The sequence below is a fragment of the Bos javanicus genome, chromosome 28 (assembly GCF_032452875.1).
Source record: "Bos javanicus breed banteng chromosome 28, ARS-OSU_banteng_1.0, whole genome shotgun sequence".
NCBI classification, from domain to species: Eukaryota; Metazoa; Chordata; class Mammalia; order Artiodactyla; family Bovidae; genus Bos; species Bos javanicus.
This window is the reverse complement of record NC_083895.1, coordinates 5,429,069-5,449,063: the sequence shown is the minus strand read 5'-3', so window position 1 is coordinate 5,449,063 and position 19,995 is coordinate 5,429,069. Positions and strand designations below refer to the sequence as shown.

The window sequence follows — 19,995 nt, the reverse complement described above, 5'->3', positions numbered from 1 at the left end:
TGTCTCCTGCATTGGCAGCAAATTCTTTACCACTAGCGCCACCTGGGAAGCCCTAGTCTTAATAGCTGAGACATGTCCATCAATAAATGAACGGATAGAGAAATTATGGTATTTATATACAGCAGAATACTTCTCAGTCATAAAAAAGGAAGGAAATCTTGCCATTTATGACAGTCTGGATGGACCCTGAGGGCATTATGTTAAGGGAAGTAAGTCACACAAGAAAAGATAAATACCATACAATCTCACTTACACGTGGAATCTAAAGGGAAAAAAAAAAAATTGAGTTCCTGGATATAGAGAGCAGATTGGTGGTTGCCTGAGGCAGCAGGTCTGGACGTGGATGAAATAGGTCCGGGGGTGGGGTGGGTCGAAAGGAACAAGCTTCCAGTTACAGAATGTGTTAAGTCCTGGGGATGTGACGTACAGGATGGTGACTCTAATTAATAGTACTGTATTGCATACTTGACAGTTGTTGAGAATAGGTCTTAAAAGTTCCCATGACAGGAAAAAAGAATTCTGTAACCATATTTGGTGACAAATAATAACTGGACTTATTGTGGGGATCATTTTGCAATCTATACAAATACTGAATTATGACATTTATACCTGAAACTAATATAATGCTATTTCAATTATACCATTTTTTAAAAAAAGTGGAAAAGAGAGAGAAGAGAGAAGCAGGAAGAGGCAGTGTGAAGACTCAGCTGGACACCGTGGCTTTGAGGGGACCCAGGAGCTGAGGCACATGGTGGTCTTTGGAAGCTGGAAAAGGCGAGGAAATACACCCATGTCATACACCCATGACAGCCTCAGAAGGAAGGCTGCCCACTGAGATTCCCTTTCAGACTTCTGACCTAAACAGTAAGATAATAAATTTGCTTGAGCCACAAACAGAAACTCACTGAGAACAAAGCACATCACTTGAAATTTCAGAAGGGAGATCCTAAAGATTTTCTGACAAAGCAAATGTTCATATTCAGGAATCAGAATGTTCTAATCAACTTTAGAAAACAGAAGATAAAGGAGAAACGCTTTTCAAAATTCTGAAGGAAAATTATCTCTAACTTAGAACTCTATACCCAGCTAAGCCATCAGACAACTGTGACTGTGGAAAGATTTTTAAGCAGGTGAAACCTAAAATATTAACCCCTCATACCCCTGGAACATGTACTTCACTAAAATTAAACAGATAAAAGGAAAGATATGGGATCCAAGAGAGAGGGGAATCCAATGCAGAAAAGTGAAGGGAAATGTTAAGGTAACAGTTTCCCAGTGATGGGAAACCCCTGGTTGACAGCTACATGCAGGCCTAGAAAGCAACCAGTCCAGGGTGGGCTCTAGAAAAATGTGTTTGAACTTACTGAAGGGGGAGTCATACTTCTGTCAGAGTTGATAACTTTAATCAGGAAAAACAAAAAAGTAAAGATATGAACGGAGTCAAGTAACACATCAAAATCTGTTTTCTACCCCACACTGAAGGATTTGATCCCACTGGTGAGAGGAAGAAGGGATATCTGGAAAGCTGTGACTTCCACCATGGCCCAGCTGACCTTGGAGGATGGCAGGTGTCTGCGAGAGACAGCCCAGTGAGGCACATGTGACGCTCTTGGGCTAAACAGCTCAACTGAGGCTGGCTCCTAAGGTTGTCAGTCAGGGATGCAAGCGCCTATGGCCATACTGAGCACTCTGGAAGCGTCCGATCTCATTTACTCTGGAAGCCAAGCAGGGTGGGTCCCAGTCATTAGTCACAGTAACAACAGGTTATACTCACTGCCAAGGACTGGATCTAACATTTTACTGACACTATTTCTTACAACTCAAGAGGTACTCTCATCATCCCCATTTTATGGATAAGGAAGTTGAGGCTTTAAGATGTTAAGCAAATGACACAGGGCTCACGTATGGTTGCTGGACTTCACAGCCAGTTGGGCTTCAGACTCTGCATTCTTGGCTGCTACACCGTGTGGTGTTAGGATGGGAGACTGTCCTGGAAAACCAGATGCTATGGGTCCTTCTTTTACTAACTTCAAAGCAAGGGCAGCTCCACAGTTTATAGATGGGATGGGGGGCAGGGGCAGTTTAGGGACAGCAGTGTGGCTTGTAACTGCAGGTGTGTGCAAGAGCTTGTGTGGGGCAGGGTACAGGATACCCACTTGAAGCCCCATCAGCATAGGAAGCACGCTGTCCTTTGACTAAGACTTCAGGTTGACTTGGGAGGGTCCGAGAAGACCGAGAGAGAAAAAGCCCCACCTACCCACTCACCCCCCACAGCTGCCCCTACACCAAGACCTCAACTGTTTGGGCTGCAGCCCATTTCCTGCCTCTCCACTATGGGCTTACCTGCCTGGCTCTGATGCTGGAACTGGCCGGGAGAGAAGTCTGTAGCCATTTGCACCCAAGTAGCTTTGTCCCCAAACTGGAAATGCATTACAAACACATCAAAAAGTAAACAAAAGTCATCTTACTCAGTCTTCAACACATACATAGCAGGAGAAAACAAGTAACCAGATTGGGTGCACACCCACTCAGCAAGGACTGGCCAGGGCCCCAGCTTCCCCACTGCTCTGGACTACCTGGAGGGCAGCAGCTCAGTGCCATTTAGCTGGCAAGCCATACGATCCATACAAGCCAAGAACTGTTCAACTGACTCCTCAGCTCTTAGTGAGTCTTCTCTGGCTTCCCAACAAGCAGAGACACACAGAGGGCCCCTCTGCCCCCAGTGCACGGACCAGGGGAGTGACTCTCCAATCCGGATGTGCAGCACAAACAGCTGGGCCTCTGGGGAATGAACACACATTCCAGGGATTTGGATACAGACAGTCCTACAAGCAAATGCTGAAACCACATTTCAGCATTTCCCATGGGACTTATATTCCTATTCAAACGTTTTACAAGAAGTCTCTAAGGCACTGCAGAAATTGAGCCTTGTTGCTATGGACTGAATGGTGGTCCCCAAATTCAGACTGTTATTGTTGTTCAGTCGCTCAGTTGTGTCTGACTCTTTGCGACCCCATGGACTACAGCACACCAGGCTTCTCTGCCCTTCTCCCATCTCCCAGAGCTTGCTTAAACTCATGTCCATTGAGTTGGTGATGCCTTCCAACCATCTCGTCCTCTGTTGCCCCCTTCTCCTCTTGCCCTCAATCTTTCCTAGTATCAGGATCTTTTCCAATAAGTCGGCTCTTCATACCAGGTGGCCAAAGTATTGGAGCTTTAGCATCAGTCCCTCCAGTGAATGTTCAGGATTGATTTCCTTTAGGATTGACTGGTTTGATTTCCCTGCTGTCCAAGGGACTCTCAACAGTCTTCTCCAGCACCACAGTTTGAAATTCAGATATTGATGCCCTAATTCCCAATGTGACATGTCTGGAGCCGTTGGCAGTAATCAGGGCTAGACTGGGCAAATGGGGTGGGGCCCTAGTCTGATGGGGTAACGCCCTTCTAAGAAGAGATACCAGAGACTGTTGTCTTCAGACGCATAGAGAAGTAAGGTGAACACATTGCAAGATGGTGGCCTCCTACAAGCCCAGGAAAGAGGCTTCAGAATGAAACCTACCTTGCTGGCACCTTGGTCTTGGACTTTGAGCCTCCAGAGCTGTAAAAAACCAAATTTCTGCTGTTTAAGCTGCCCACTCTGTGGTATTTCATTATGGCAGCCCAAGCAGATGAATATACCTGCGTTTCTTTTTAATTTCATTTTCCATGGCTCTCATTTCAGTTACATTGGTCTTCCAGGTCCTTCAGAACCAACCCCAGGACATTCTGATTACAGTTCTCTCTGCACACTCACCCCTTGCCCCCTCCTCTGTCACCTGAGCCCCACATTTCGAGGACTGGCTGATCTCATCCAAATTCTCAGCTTAAATGCCCTTCCAGAAGCGGCGAGAGGTTTGCTATTTGCCCATCTTATTTCAAACTTTTCTTCCTTTGAAATGTTAAGCCTATTTATGATACATCGTATAACTTCTCTCTGTCACATGTACTTTCTCTAATTCAGTTTTACTGATTAAGGCCCTTGGGTGGCAAAGTTTAATGGAAGCTAGCTACTTTATTATATATCTTTGTCAAATGTGTACTTGTTTGAGGCAACCTGAATTAAAGAAAGTCACGAGAAGCGTAAGACATGCCCTTTCTAGTAGTTCTCTTTTGATAGCCAGAGCCTTTATAAAGTTGATGCTGCATTTTAATTCAGAAGTCAACATAACAGTTAAATACATGTAGTAAGTTGAACGTGTTAGTGAAATAGGAGCTAGGCTTTGTATTTCCAAACATGTTTCCAAAAGCCTGTTTTATTTTAAAACACACACAGGGTTGGACACAAACGTCTTTTTAACCATTGTGGAGCAAATTTCACTGACTGCTTAAACTGATAGCTCTCCCTCTGTACTGAGTCCACTGTTCTCGAAGCCTTATAAAGGATGAGAAGATGGGTCACTTCCTTTACTTCCCTCTTTGTTGTAATACGAGTCCATGAATGACAGAAATTACACGACCAATTTTTCTGTAACCATTTGGCAATCATTAAAGCTTCGCAGTTGCTGGTTTTCCTACTGGTGTTTTACAACCTAAGGTAAAAACAGAGAGATGGCTCATGAAATCATACAACACTTGGGCACTGGCGAAAGAAAAACACATGACATCTGTGCAGAGTTTTACAGACTGAAAAACAATCAGTGGAGACAGCAGCACCGTTAATAGAAGCAGCAGTGTCTCAAAGAGGCGATGGGCATGGCCATGGTGCCCGCAGCCAGGTTTCCTGAACTTCAAGGCGAGCATGTTCCAGTATGTTCACTCTCACACCGTTGACTTCTGAGATTAAGAAATCAACTCCATCATCCTCAGAATGAGGGTTTTGGTGTCTATTTTAGCTTTATGCCTCTCTCACCAAATTCCAAAGAATAGCAGGGAGATTAAAAAAACACATCTTAAATGAACAATGCAAAGAAATAGCAGAAAACAAACGAATGGGAAAGACTAGAGATCTCCTCAAGAAAATTAGAGACTCCAAGGGAATGTATCATGCAAAAGACAGACACAACAAAGGACAGGAGTGGTGTGGACCTAACAGAGCAGAAGATAGTAAGAGGTGGCAAGAGCACACAGAAGAACTGTACAAAAAAGGTCTTCAGTTCAGTTCAGTTGCTCAGTCGTGTCCGACTCTTTGCGACCCCATGAATTGCAGCACACCAGGCCTCCCTGTCCATCACCAACTCCCGGAGTTCACCCAAACCCATGTCCATTGAGTCGGTGATGCTATCCAGCCATCTCATCCTCTGTCATCCCCTTCTCCTCCTGCCCCTAATCCCTCCCAGCATCAGAGTCTTTTCCAATGAGTCAACTTTTCGCGTAAGGTGGCCAAAGTACTGGAGTTTCAGGTTTAGCATCAGTCCTTCCAAAGAACACCCAGGACTGATCTCAGTTAGGATGGACTGGTTGGACCTCCTTACAGTCCAAGGGACTCTGAAGAGTCTTCTCCAACACCACAGTTCAAAAGCATCAATTCATCCCACCCTCTCCCTCTCCCACAGAGTCCACTGAAACATGTATAATATCATAGATGAAACGAGTCGCCAGTCCAGGTTTGATGCACGATACTGGATGCTTGGGGCTGGTGCACTGGGACAACCCAGAGGGATGGTACGGGGAGGGAGGAGGGAGGAGGGTTCAGGATGGGGAACATGTGTATACCTGTGGCGGATTCATGTTGATATATGGCAAAACCAATACAATATTGTAAAGTTAAAAAATAAAATAAATAAATAAATAAAAAGCATCAATTCTTAGGCGCTCAGCTTTCTTCACAGTCCAACTCTCACATCATACATGACCACTGGAAAAACCACAGCCTTGACTAGATGGACCTTTGTTGGCAAAGTAATGTCTCTGCTTCTGAATATGCTATCTAGGTTGGTCATAACTTTCCTTCCAAGGAGTAAGCGTCTTTTAATTTCATGGCTGCAATCACCATCTGCAGTGATTTTGGAGCCCCAAAAAATAAAGTCTGACACTGTTTTCACTGTTTCCCCATCTATTTCCCATGAAGTGATGGGGCCAGATGCCATGATCTTCGTTTTCTAAATGTTGAGCTTTAAGCCAAATTTTTCACTATCCTCTTTCACTTTCATCAAGAGGCTTTTTAGTTTCTCTTCACTTTCTGCCAATAAGGGTGGTATCATCTGCATATCTGATGTTATTGATATTTCTCCCAGCAATCTTGATTCCAGCTTATGCTTCATCCAGCCCAGCGTTTCTCTTGATGTACTCTGCATATAAGTTAAATAAGCAGGGTGACAATATACAGCCTTGACATACTCCTTTTCCTATTTGGAACCAGTCTTTTGTTCCATGTCCAGTTCTAACTGTTGCTTCCTGACCTGCATATAGGTTTCTCAAGAGGCAGGTCAGGTGGTCTGGTATTCCCATCTCTTGAAGAATTTTCCACAGTTTATTGTGATCCACACAGTCAAAGGCTTTGGCATAGTCAACAAAGCAGAAATAGATGTTTTCTCTTGCTTTTTCGATGATCGAGTGGATGTTGGCAATTTGATCTCTGGTTCCTCTGCCTTTTCTAAAACCAGCTTGAATATCTGGAAGTTCACGATTCACATATTGCTGAAGTCTGGCTTGGAGAATTTTGAGCATTACTTTACTAGCATGTGAGATGAGTGCAATTGTGTGGTGGTTTGAGCATTCTTTGGCATTGCCTTTCTTTGGGATTGGAATGAAAAAAGGTCTTAATGACCCAGATAACCACAATGGTGTGGTCACTCACCTAGAGTCAGACATCCTACGGTGTGAAGTCAAGTGGGCCTTAGGAAGCATTACTATGAACAAAGCTAGTAGAGGTGACAGAATTCCAGTTGAGGTATTTCAAATCCTAAAAGATAATGCTGTTAAAGTGCTGCACTCAATATGCCAGCAAATTTGGGAATCTCATCAGTGGCCACAGGACTGGAAAAGGTCAGTTTTCATTCCAATCCCAAAGGAAGGCAATGCCAAAGAATGCTCAAACTACCATACAATTGCGTTCATTTCGCATGTTGGCAAGGTAATGCTCAAAATCCTTCAAGCTAGGCTTCAACAGTATGTGAACTGTGAACTTCCAGATGTAGACACTGGATTTAGAAAAGGCAGAGGAACCAGAGATCAAATTGCCAACATCCACTGTCTCATAGAAAAAGCAAGAGAATTCCATGAACCATCTACTTCTGCTTCACTGACTATGCTAAAGCCTTTGACTTTGTGGATCATAACCAACTGTGGAAAATTCTTAAAGAGATGGGAATACTGGACCAACTTACCTGCCTCCTGAGAAACCTGTATGCAGGTCAAGAAGAAACAGAACCAGATATGGAATAAACATACAGGCTCAAAACTGGAAAAGGAGTACGTCAAGGCTGTATATTGTCACCCTGTTTATTTAACTTATATACAGTGTAGGTCATGCGAAATGCTGGGCTAGTTGAAGCACCACTGGAATCAAGATTGCCAGGAGAAATATCAACAACCTCAAATATGTAGACGATACCACCCTAATGGCAGAAAGCAAAGAGGAACTAAAGAGCCTCTTGATGAAGGTGAAAGAGGAGAGTGAAAAAGTTGGCTTAAAACTCAACATTCAGAAAGCTAAGATTATGGCACCTGGTCCCATCACTTCACAGCAAATAGCTGGGGAAACAATGGAAACAGTGACACACTTAATTTTAGTGGTCTCTGTGGATGGTGACTGCAGCTATGAAATTTTAAAAGACACTTGCTTCTTGGAAGAAAACCTATGAAAAATCTAGACAACATATTAAAAAGCAGAGATGTCACTTTGCTAACAAAGATCCACGTAGTCAAAGCTATAGTTTTTCCAGTAGCCATGGATGTGAGAGTTGGACCATAAAGAAGGCTGAGCGCCGCAGAACTGATGCTTTTGAATTGTGGTATTGGAAAAGACTGTTGAGAGTCCCTTGGACAGTAAGGAGATCAAACCAGTGAATCCTAAGGAAATCAACCCTAAATATTCATTGAAAGGACTGATGCTGAAGCTAAAGCTCCAATACTCTGGCCACCTGATGTGTAAAGTTGACTCACTGGAAAAGACCCTGATGCTGAGAAAGACTGAAGGCAGAAAGAGAAGGGGACGACAGAGGATGAGCTGGTTGGATGGCATCACCAACTTAATGGACATGAGTTTGAGCAAACTCTGGGAGATGGTGAAAGACAGGGAAGCCTGGCATGCTGCAGTCCACGGGTCGCAGAGTCAGACACGACTTAGGAACTGAACACCACCACCACAAAATTCAAAATCGAATTTCAAGGTTATGTATTCTGAAATTTCAGACATACTATAAACAGAAGACTATTTTAGTCCTAAGCAGGCAGTCCAGTGGTTAGGACTCCATGCTTTCATTGCTAAGGGCCTGGCTTCAGGCCCCATTCAGGAAACTAAGGTCCTTGGCAATGAAATGGGAGCTAATGAATCCAAACTAGAAGGAGAGCATCTTCTTGATGTCACCAGGACTAGATCATGCACCCTGGTTAGTATGTTAGGAGCGGATCGTTTTTATGCTGTGTAAGACTGCCTATTTTATGCCTGGTGTGTTTTCTGTTAGTTTTCTTCTTAGTTCCTTAAGAAAACTCTAGATGATAGAAATAGTTCTTTGCCTAAAGGGAAGGACAAAATTCTGTTGTTTGATAAATTTTAACGCCTTTGGAAAAACTATTTCCTAATTAACATCAACTCATTTTTATGTAGACATTGGAATAAAGCTTATCCATGAATATAAAAAAAAAACAAAAATAAAACAAAAATAGTTCTTTGCGTGTATTAAAGCTTGACTGCTGTTCATTTTGATAAATTATTTAGTACCGTACTTTCCTGTTTTACTATATGTTGCTAAATGCAATGTGAAAACCCATCACATTTTATTAAATGGTACTTACCAAGCATTTCCTCTAACTTTGTTGTGGCAGGTTCGTTCACGTTAAATATATAATCATTATTTCTAGGAGAAAAAATAATAAGCTTTCTTACTGCATAAATTAGGACAAAAAGACAACATTCATTTTTTATATAGTAAGAATGTTTAAATAGTCTTCCTCAAGGGTAGTTTTAAATAGCTGAAAGTTGTGTGTATATGAATATATATGTAAGGATACACACACACACGACATGCCCCCCACTCGGATTTTCTTATAATTAACCAATATGTGTGCACGTGTACTCAATCGCTCGGTCGTGTCCAATTCTTTGCTCCCCATGGGCTGCGCCCACCAGGCTCCTCTGTCCAGGGAATATTTCAGGCAATAAAGGAGTGGGTTGCCATTTCCTACTCCAGAATTAACCTATAAATTTCAGTAATTAGGTCTAAGCCAAAATGCTGGCCTAAAGCAAATTTTTTCTTTGCTTCAGTGTAATGTTTATTCATAGCCACATAAAATCTGCATGGGAACGCAGAGTGACTTCACTACTCAGAACGTGCAGAAGTGAAGCATGACGTGATGCTTCCTAGACCACATGCATCTCCACAGTTCTCTCTATGGACTCGGTGTTCGACTGCTTTGAGCTGTCGCCGCCCCGAGCCCACCCTGGGCATCATGCTCTGTTACTTACACCTTCTTCTTCTCCACCACACCGAGCCTCACAAAAGCTGCTAAGGCATTTTTCTGTACGTCGGAGGATAATACATCGTAACACTGTGAGGCCCCTAAAACACAGGGATGAGGGAGTGAGTGACCTCCTGTTTGTTCTCAGCTGACAGAAAGCACCGCCTTCAGGGTTGTGACTCACCTTGATCGAGAAGCTGACTTGTGAATTTTCTAACTCTTATGAAGTACTGTTTCTCAGTGAAGTAGTCTTCTTCTTCATTCAAGAGGTATTTGCAAATTATCTTATTTTTAAGAGGGGGGATAAGAGGAACAGAAAGTGAAAAAGGGAAGCCAACTACAATAGAACAGTAAAAATTTTACACTGACCCTCTTAATTGTATTCTGCCCCTCTGTGGCAGAATAAAGACCCCTCCCCTTGCAAAAAAAAAGTTCTACCATTCCCTTGGGGAAGACACTTGCTCTTCAGACCGGAAATAAGTACAGGGTAGGACAGTCTCAGTTATATTTGTTATGGGAGGATGAAGGAGAACTTGCAAAGATTTACACACCTGATAAGATTCCACAAAAGGTTTAAAAAGTCCTATTAAAAACTCTAACACAGAATTTCCTTTTTCTGTAACTAGGATGTCCCTCGTCATCACTTGTATGGCCTCACTTTTACAAAGCAAGTAACAGCCTTCTTCAAAGTCCTGGAAGGGGAGGGGAAAAGACAGAATTCATCCACAAATTTATAATTTAGGTCAATGATCCACTGCTGGGCTCAGTGTATGCAGCCATGCACCCGTGAAACAAGAGAAACACTAGCTAATTCTGCAACCCTTCCCAGACCCACGGTTGTGGTTGTTAGGAGCCAGAGCAGCACTGTTTCGACGCTCAGAATATTGATCCTCAAATACAGTAAACACTGAAAACCTGATAAGCCTCAGAAACCATTACCTGGGCAACAGATCTTTCACTTTGTATACAGCCATACTCTCCTCACATTTAAACAAAAGTGCATGCGGCAAGTCCGAAAAACACTGAGAATCATGTTATGCTCAAAATGGCTGCCCTCACTTCCTACTGAACAAAACCTGTGTCCCTCAGCGTAACGGACAGACCCCAGACCCACTTGCCAGTGCTGCTTCCACGCCTGCAAGCCAGCGGTCCAGCTCTGGGGGCCCGATCCTTCACCAGCTGTCCACACCACCAGGCAGGACCACTGTTCTCCAGTCTCTAAGCAAAAGACCCTAATCATTCCAGTAAGTTGTGCTGGAAAACGCGTCCTGATTGGTAAATTTTCTAACAGAATAGTTGGCTATTAGTTATTTTTACAGTGGCTGCACTAACAGTTCAACGATTTGGTTCCTCTCACCAAATAATCCCCAAATTATTGATTAAATGTGAAGAATTAAAACCGAGTTTGTTGAACTATATGTGTCCATGTTTCCCTTTTGCACGTCTCTTTCTCTGCTGCATGTAGCCTTGAAGGAAGGGAAGACACACCTGTGAATCCAAGCCTAACATTTTCAGAACTCACACCATAAACACACAGCTTTTCTGCAGTTAAGGATTTACCTTTAGTGCATTTCCTGGAAGAAAGATGAACTCATCTGAAAAAACACTGCATAGGAAGCGAAAGCAACTGTAGACATCCTCTGGAAATAAATTCATTACACAAAATTACAACTCAGCTTTTTAAACAGGCAGGGAGTACCAAGCAGTTCATGATACTCCAAAATGTAGTATTTTATTTTTTTAAATTTATTTATTTTTAATTGAAGAATAATTGCTTTATAATAGCTTTGGTTTCTGCCATGAGTCAGCCATAGGTATACATATGTCCTGTTCCTCTTGAAGCTCAAAATGTAGTATTTTAAAGGCATATTATTCATATTCCAGGGGCAAGGAAGCTATGCTGTGTGCTTAGTTGCTCAGTTGTGTCTAACTCTTTGCGACCCCAAGGACTGTAGCCTGCCAGGCTCCTCTGCCCATGGGGATTCTACAGGCAAGAACACTGGAGTGGGTTGCCATGCTCTCCCTCTAGGGGATCTTCCCACCCAGGGATTGAACCCAGGTCTCCCACATTGCAGGCGGATTCTTTATCATCTGAGTCACCAGGGAAGCCCATGAATATTGGAGTGGGTAGCCTATCCCTTTTCCAGGGGACTTTCCCGACCCAGGAATAGAACGGGGTCTCCTGCATTGCAGGCGGATTCTTTACCAGCTGAGCTACCAGGGAAGGAAGCTATAAACAATCTAAATTTTACCCACAAGTAAACTACAGTCTAGTATGATTTCAATGGTTGAAGCTGAATTACAATCAGGCTTCTAATCAGTCAGTGTGGAAATGAGCAAGTGGCCTTAAAGCCAGGGCACTTCACTTCACCTGTGCATGGTTTCCTAGCAGAGAAGGAAAGGAATGGCTTCCTCGCTTCCTTCCACATTAACATCTGCCGATGTCTCTACCCCATCTTTGGCACTAGAACACACTGGCACACAACACTAGAAACTACTGTCTTACCCCTCAGATGTGTGGGTCTTCCTGGCCCATCAGATACAGACATTCATCTTTCTGGCATGACTTTTCTCATCATAAAAATATACCTCCATGCGGACACAAACGGTCGCCTCCAATTTCAGAGTGTTCACACTGAAATACTCCAGAAGACTACGTATGTGCCCCTCAGCTGTGGATGAATCCCAATGTGAGAAGCCTCAGGGAGAACTAGGATCAAGGTCTGAGTTTCCTTTGTCCTGAGCTAAGCTGTCTGACCCCTCTGGGCCTCAGTTTCCTCATTCACAAAATGACATTTCCTTCCAAGGCTAAAGGTCTGCAGCTGAGCCCAGTGTACCTCCACTCTGGCTTTTCCTTAAAATGATCTACAGAGCTCTGGATGACAAACACAAAGACAACCAACTGAATCAGAGGCTTTCGGGGAAGGAACTCAGCCTCCAAAAATTCTACAGTGCAGCCCTGACTACAGGTTTCTGTGAAAAACACGGCTCCACTTGTTGTTATACTCCTCGGTGCGACCAGCACGCTCCTGTATATGAGCACTCACACACCGCTGGGACTGTTCACCCACCCCGTCTGCTTCTGTCGGCTGAGGGAAGTGACATCAGAGAAAGCGCATCAGACCAGGCAATGGAGAGCTGTGCTCTCGTCTCATACCCTCAAGTAGTCAGAAATTTCTAGGCCTAGTGTTCCTCATTTATAAAAGGAGATGTTTAGATTAGATCATTTTTTTAGGTCCTTTGCAATTCCCGAGTTTTAGGCAGTTAGTCATGTATTTAGGAGGAAAAACCTGACTAATTCTGAGTACAGGCCCTTCCCTTGCTGGGGTGTGGGCTGCACACACGTGGCACGGCATTTAAAGCTTCAAACGTTGCTCCCTACATGGGACTGAATGGCCAGGTCTCTTCCAGAATTCAAGACCATGGTACCAAAAGTTACCTTTCCTGAACCCAGGTGTCATCTGCAATGCCATAGCGACTAAGGACGGACGGACAAAAACGTTGAGCAGCTGGTTCCTGTATGCCAAGCACATGAGGAGGGTGATATGCTGGAAAATGAGTCCATCCACCAGTTCCGAGTCTCCGCACTCCATTTTCAGAATCACCCGGTCTTTGACGAGGCTGACGATGTTGGAATGCAGAAGAATGCTGGACTGGATAACTGCTTCAGCAGGTTCATTATCTAAATAGGCAAGGACAATTCACTCAGGGAAATGGCAAAGAAACGGGCTGGGTCACTGCTGGGGGTCTTACCCCTAGTATGAAATAACGCTAGTGAAATGACACATTTACTGTTAAGTACAGGTACTGGTTTTAGCCCCACCAAATGAGGTAATGATACTACATGGGAAGGATATTTTAAAAGCAGTATATCATAAATAAACTCTTTTTAAGGACATATAACATACTTTTTCATCTACCCCAAATCTGTTAGCCATTCTGAAATGCACATCAACTCCCATTTTGAAAGCCAACACTTTCTCAGGAATCACATTTTTGTAATATCAAGTTACATGACAAGAAAATCACATATGTGAATCTAAGAATACTAAGACAAGAATACATGCTAGGGACTTCCCTGGGGAGGGGAGGGGGGTCCAGTGATTAAGAACATGCCTTCTAATGGGTGGTTCTACCCTTCTAACGTGGGTTCAACCCTGGTCAGGGAACTAAAATTCCACATACTACACGTCAGTTAAGCCTGCAGCCTCAACTAAGACCCAATGCAGCCAAAAATAAATAAATTAAATTTTTTTTTTTTTTAAAGAAGATATGCGACACACCTAAATTCCAAGATGGCAAGAATATCACTTTACAACTTTGGAGGTAAACCAAAGGGCAACCCGAACAGGCACCCTCCAAGCTTCACGTCTCCCTGAGTACAAAGGGACACCAAAGAGACTTTTCCGGTTTTCCTGTATCAAAGGTAACTGAAGAAGTAGGTTCATAACAATTTCTGGTACGTCAGCACCCGACACTCCACCGGCCAAAAGATAGCTGAGGAGTTAGAATTATAAGCATGATAAAAGAGATGGGAGTATTTAACAATATTCTTAATAAGGGAACTCATTTTATTCTTACCCTGAGACAAAGAGCTGGCTGCTGCTGCTGCTAAGTCGCTTCAGTCGTGTCCGACTCTGTGCCACCCCATAGACGGAAGCCCACCAGCCTCCCCCGTCCCTGGGATTCTCCAGGCAAGAACACTGGAGTGGGTTGCCATTTCCTTCTCCAATGCATGAAAGTGAAAAGTGAAAGTGAAGTTGCTCAGTCATGTCTGACTCTTAGCGACCCCATGGACTGCAGCCCACCAGGCTCCTCCGTCCATGGGAGTTTCCAGGCAAGAGTACTGGAGTGGGGTGCCACTGCCTTCTCCGAAGAGCTGGCTGACAGGTGTGTAAAGGAGACACGCTGCTCAAGCGGGACAACAGGTTCTGAATGCTTCATGGAAGGGTCAAGTGGGAGGCGAAGTTTTTCCTTCCAGACTCAATCACATTCACTCTGGACTAATCTGCCTTGTCTCAGGTTGTTCATGTAATGATACAGCGTGTGACACTATATATACAATACGATTTATTTTACATATATAATATAATAATATGCATATCATAGCCTAGACATGAGAATGCTTAAGAATATGAAATAATCTGGGTAAAAAAGCAAAAAAGGAACCAAATATACACACCACGTTCTAAATTAGAAACTGTGTTTGATCATTTCTGGTACCTGACTTCTGGAACTTACCAACCGACTCTCACTTTGTATTAATGACAACTACAGCTGTCATGGTGGCTGCACAGGTACTTTTAGCTATGGATTAGCCACATATTTATCCCCTCTGGAAAAAGCAAAACACCTCAGAAAGACAGGTGCCTCCATTTTCATATGTTTCTGGGTATTCCTCTTTCACAACTTTACGCCTTATATTACAATCAACATGTCCTGTGCCTCCTATCAGACCATTACAATACTGGGAAGAGATGTATGATTCATCCTTACTTCCCTACTGGTGATCAACACTCGGCTGACCAGCACTCCTGTGAGTAATGCCTCCAGGCCTCTGTCAGCCACGCTGCCCTCTGCGGCTGCCTGGCTCTGCTGCCTGAGTGCTCATCTCTGAATGGCAGTCTTCCTGCTTGTCTGTCTCCCTGACTCCAGTCCCTCCCCACCGTGGTCCATCTTTAAACTGAAATCTGGCTACTTCCTAAGGCCAATCCGCCATACTTCCCTGCCTAAATCCACGGCTGCATTCTGTGACCTCCAACTCTAGTCCAGACTCCAAGACAGCAGGCCTCTGGGATCCAGCCTTTGTCCACATGTCCATCTCCATCACTCCTTCCCCAAAGCCAGTGCTCTAACGTCACCCGTCACCAGCGGGTCAAGAGACGCCCAGTGCTGTCGCCCCCTCACTGCGTGTTCCTACTCCCTGCATTAGCCATGCTCCTCCCCAGCTGTCTTCCTGAAGGGCTCCTAGTGCCCTTCAAGGCTGGTTCACAAGTCACACCTTGCTGAGTGTGGGCCCTTTCCCACGCACTATTCTCAGTAACCTCAGCAGTCTGTCCATAGCTCTCTGACTTTATTTCAACGAATGACTAGTTTACACGTCACCAACCACCCTGCCTTCTATCCAGAACAGGGTTTACATCTTGTTCATCTTTGTACCCCTGGTACTCCCCAGGTTTAATGAGTGAACAGTCAGTAAGTATCTGACTATATATAATTGTATGGTCTTAAAAAGACTGCATTCTGAGACTTCCCTAGAGGTCCAGTGGTTAAAACTCTACGTTTCCAATGTAGGGGCACAGGTTTGATCCTCGGTTGGGCAACTAAAATCCTGTATGTTATGGGTGTGCCCCCCTCAAAAGATTGCATTTTCAATTGCAGTCTCTACAATTTTAAATCAAAGAGATTGAAAGTAACTTAAGCTAACTACTGTCATATATATTCCAAACTCTGAGCATAGTACTCACAACTCCAATGAGGTTTTCAAAGCTGTTATTACCAGAGAATTGTATACAGTTCTGCAAGACTAGCCCTTTAATCCTTACAATCCAGTAAGGCAAAGGGTTGCAAATATGTGGTAAAAAGAGGTCGGTGTAGCGGGAAGAATATGTGGAGTACGAAGAGTCTTAATTTATTCCCCACTCCACTGGATACAAAGGAGGGTGTTCTAGTCCTCTATCTACTTGGAGTCTCACAGTGAGACATGACATATAGACAATTATTCTCAAGTAATCAACAAGCTATGGTCAATGTCCTATAGTATAAAAACAGACTAAGCTTTCTTTCTCTGAGCAATGCTTTGCTCAAAGTCCGATATGGGTTTTTTTCATGTTTAGCTTTCCAAATTTAATAAATAAAAAAAGCAAGCATTCTCACCACATATGTCCCACATACGTACCAGGCCAAGTAAGAAACCCCCCGAAGGCCTGGGTTAAGCCTTTCAGCCATAAAGTTTTTTCCAACAGGGCATCAAAGTCCATGGATGGCCGGTTCTGAAGCAGGACAGCAACTATTAGCGGCCACGGGCTCAGGACCAGGTTTTGAATTTGGAGAAGCTGCATTTTATAGGCAACTTCAGTCACAAAGGTGTGCATCTCCTCTGACTGTTTCTGAGGAATATATCTAAAAGGAAGAATACAGAACAAGCAATCACAGTTCTGCTACTGAGACAACGTGAGAGGAGAAGGGAACGGGAGAAGACAGACCCTTTAGAGGATTCTCATGCTTTATGCCAACTGAATTCTCTCAGGTCACATTGAAAAAATATACCTGCACTTTACTAAAGTGTGATCTGTCTGTTCACCTTGAGAGCATGCTCTTGACAGGTGATTAAAAATACTCAAGCTAACAGGGTTCTATTATCCCTGATTTCAGGCAAAACAACACTTCTGCTGCTCTGTAAGTGGGACAGATCACTTCTTTTGTGAAAACTGATGCCTCCTCCACTGGACTGAACTACTATGCCTCGTTCAAATCCATAGTCTTTTGAGCGTGTCTCTTGTAGAACACACCAATCAGGTTATAACAGGTATATGTTCTGTTGACAACTGCTCATGTCTGCATTGCTAGGCTGTACAGTGGGCCTGACTGCCACACCGTCCTTCTGAGAAGTTTCAGGGCACCTGCCCGGTGTTGCCAGGGTCCTCACCTTACACTCCTCATGCCTGGATCACTAAACACTGCACTGCATGATATCAGGAACCCACTCAGCTGGTTGGACCGTGGCTATGCATATGACCTGACAGCAGTCACATAATAACCCACAAAATAATGTGAAAGCTGTAGCCAATGAGAACTCCCTGGTAATGGATACAATTGGCCAATTTGAGACTGAAAGAGTGAAGCTTGTGGCCACAAAAATCTAACTATCTGCTTCTGATAGCTAATGAAGCTGGAGCTGCTGTGGGACCACTGGCACTGCAGATAAATTATGAACGATGCTGCAGTCACGTGAGGCCTGGCTGAGCAGGTGGTCTGTCTCTTTTACTCCCGCAGGTGTACTTCTCTGCATTAAGAAAACCCCCAAATGTGCGTTTGCAGCTGCATCCTGAGAGAACCTAACATGTTTCCTTGCCCATAAAACTATAACCTTCTTGAGAACAGGGACTCACTCGCATTCACTATTACTAAACAGTCCTTTCCAGGATCAAAAATAAATACTCTGGCTGGCCTACCAAGTGCTCAACAATTCCCACACACGTGCTTGTTAACACACTTTTCTCGTTTGTGCTTTTAAGTTTGTAGGTTACTGGGGAGGGAGCCTGGGGAGAGGGAATCAGAAGAAACATCTGTCACTTTGAGAGCAGGCAATGGCGTCTTGTGTTTGTTTTAGCACTGTCTGGCTTGGCACATTTAATATGCACAATGCAGCTAACTGTCTGGAAAACACATTAATTGAAGCTTTCTTTTCTTATCATCTCAGAAAAGCGAGTTTCAGTTCTGCAAGTGGTCAACTCGAGAATTACAATTTACACTTTTAGATTTTTGTCCTTGTTTCTATGTCAGTTAGGAAAACACAGGCCTTGCACCTGGGAACCAAGTTATACGGGCTCCGCCCCATCCTCCCAGCGGCCAGAGATCGAAGCGACACAGGGTCTCCAAAGTACACATGAATGTTTCCAAACTTCTCAGAGAGGATTCTCCTGGCTTTCAACAATCCCTATGAATGTCACAACAGGGGGAAAAATAGGAATAAATACAGAAATTAGTTGACATATAAACTAGCATTTTCTATAAATTCCAGTAAAGTCAAGCTTGGCTATCAAGCTTTACGTACAGTTGTAGATTCTTTTGGCTTAGGAACCCCTAGAAGCTCATATGCATACAGAGTTTCTTCCAATATCCTATCGTAACTGATGCTGATTGGAACAAGGTAGGTATCAAAAACTTCTCTTTTAAAAAATGGTTCCATCACAATATTTAGAAGACCTGTAAACACAGGGAGAAAGAGCTTTTCATACATATTGAAAAGGAGAGCAAACAAGGGCATGGAAAGATACTAAGAGTATACATTATATACCAAGCCCATAAATACAATATAGACAGTTGCACGTATAAAGAAACACTTGTACTTATAAGGTAAAGAATATCTTGAAAAAAAAAAAGAAAGTGTCATGTTCTATTAAGCAGCTATGATAACACCACACCTGAAGTCTTTGGGTTTGTATTTTTCCTTCAATCTGTAAGGAACCTACCAAATTTTGGAGTCAATGTCTTGGCAGAGCGGCTTCTTGTCCCTTCGAGGAAAAATTCAACAGGAGCATAACCATTCTTTAAAGAGAAAACACAAACAAACAAAACAAAACACAAAACCCGTTGCCTACTCTCAAAGTGATAAATGCTTCTTTTGATTCCTTTTCCCGAGTTCCCTCCCCAGCCCTCTGAGCAAACACTGCTCACAGTGAAACTTAAACAAGGGAGCCACGCAGAGTAAACAGATTGCTGAGGTTACACACATTCCTCAAGGGGAAAGAAACAGCTAAGTGGTCCACTCGGAAGTTAAGAATTTAAATAAGACCTTACAGCAAACGTCAGTGAAAAGAAAGCACAGCTTGAAAGTACTGGGTAGTTATCTGCATTTACCCGCAACATGGTTTTCACATATTCGGAGAACACGGCCCAGTAGAGCTTATTGCCACCAAAGGTGCGCCGCATGAAGAAAGCCCCCGACATCCGCAGCAGCTCACCAACCATCTTCATTCCCAAGAAGTCTACCAGAGAAAGGCTGGTTAATATTTATCCACAGAGTGCAACTTCCTATAAATACCTCAAGTCAAATTCTATTAAGACAGGTTTTATGTATGTAAGACACTCCTCATCTTAAGAAGAAACATCTAATGGGATTATGGGAAAGAACGGCCTCGGTGGGCAGGTGCTGGTAAGGGGGTTACCTTGTGCACCCTCCTTCCCATGCACCTCTGCTTCTACAACCAGACCAGCAAGAGACAGGGGCAGCAGCCTCAACTGTGGCATCATGCCAACCTTTTTAGTCAGTACTGCTGCTGACCTCAAGACGTGAGTGCTCAGTTGTTTGTGTCCAACTCTTTAAGACCCTATGGACTGTAGCTGGCCAGGTTCCTCTATCCATGGGATTCTCCAGGAAAGAATATTGGAGTGGGATGCCATGCCCTCCTCCAGGGGATCAAACCGGCATCTCCTGCATTGGCAGGCAGATTCTTTACCCACTGAGCCACCTGGGAAGCCTGGCCCTGACGACAGATCAACACATCCTTCATGCTCTGGACAGGCAGGCCAAACTCACTCACTCTCTCCTTTCCTTTTTACCCATCAGGTAAAAATATTGATATTCTTTTAGAAGCACAGATTAGAAAAGAAAATTCAACAATGAAAAGAAAGAGTTCACTATCAGTTTTTAAAAAGTTCTTTTCATTTTATCCT

The 19,995-nt window shown here is 43.6% G+C and overlaps 1 protein-coding gene across 3 annotated transcripts in view; it reads right to left on the bottom strand.

Annotated features, from left to right (window-relative positions):
* Positions 1-4,272: 4,272 nt before the first annotated feature.
* GNPAT (glyceronephosphate O-acyltransferase) overlaps positions 4,273-19,995 on the bottom strand; it is a 40,490-nt gene continuing 24,767 nt past the window's right edge. For all 3 annotated transcript variants that reach the window (XM_061404813.1, XM_061404814.1, XM_061404815.1), the window contains 12 exons: positions 19,180-19,307; positions 18,792-18,867; positions 18,374-18,525; positions 18,126-18,256; positions 16,496-16,719; positions 13,037-13,279; positions 11,158-11,237; positions 10,149-10,289; positions 9,782-9,881; positions 9,605-9,698; positions 8,935-8,996; positions 4,273-4,568 (listed from right to left, as the gene is read on the bottom strand). In XM_061404813.1, coding sequence (XP_061260797.1) covers positions 4,525-4,568; positions 8,935-8,996; positions 9,605-9,698; positions 9,782-9,881; positions 10,149-10,289; positions 11,158-11,237; positions 13,037-13,279; positions 16,496-16,719; positions 18,126-18,256; positions 18,374-18,525; positions 18,792-18,867; positions 19,180-19,307 — 1,475 coding nt within the window. In that variant the 3' untranslated portion in view covers positions 4,273-4,524. The remainder of the gene's footprint in view (positions 4,569-8,934; positions 8,997-9,604; positions 9,699-9,781; positions 9,882-10,148; positions 10,290-11,157; positions 11,238-13,036; positions 13,280-16,495; positions 16,720-18,125; positions 18,257-18,373; positions 18,526-18,791; positions 18,868-19,179; positions 19,308-19,995) is intronic.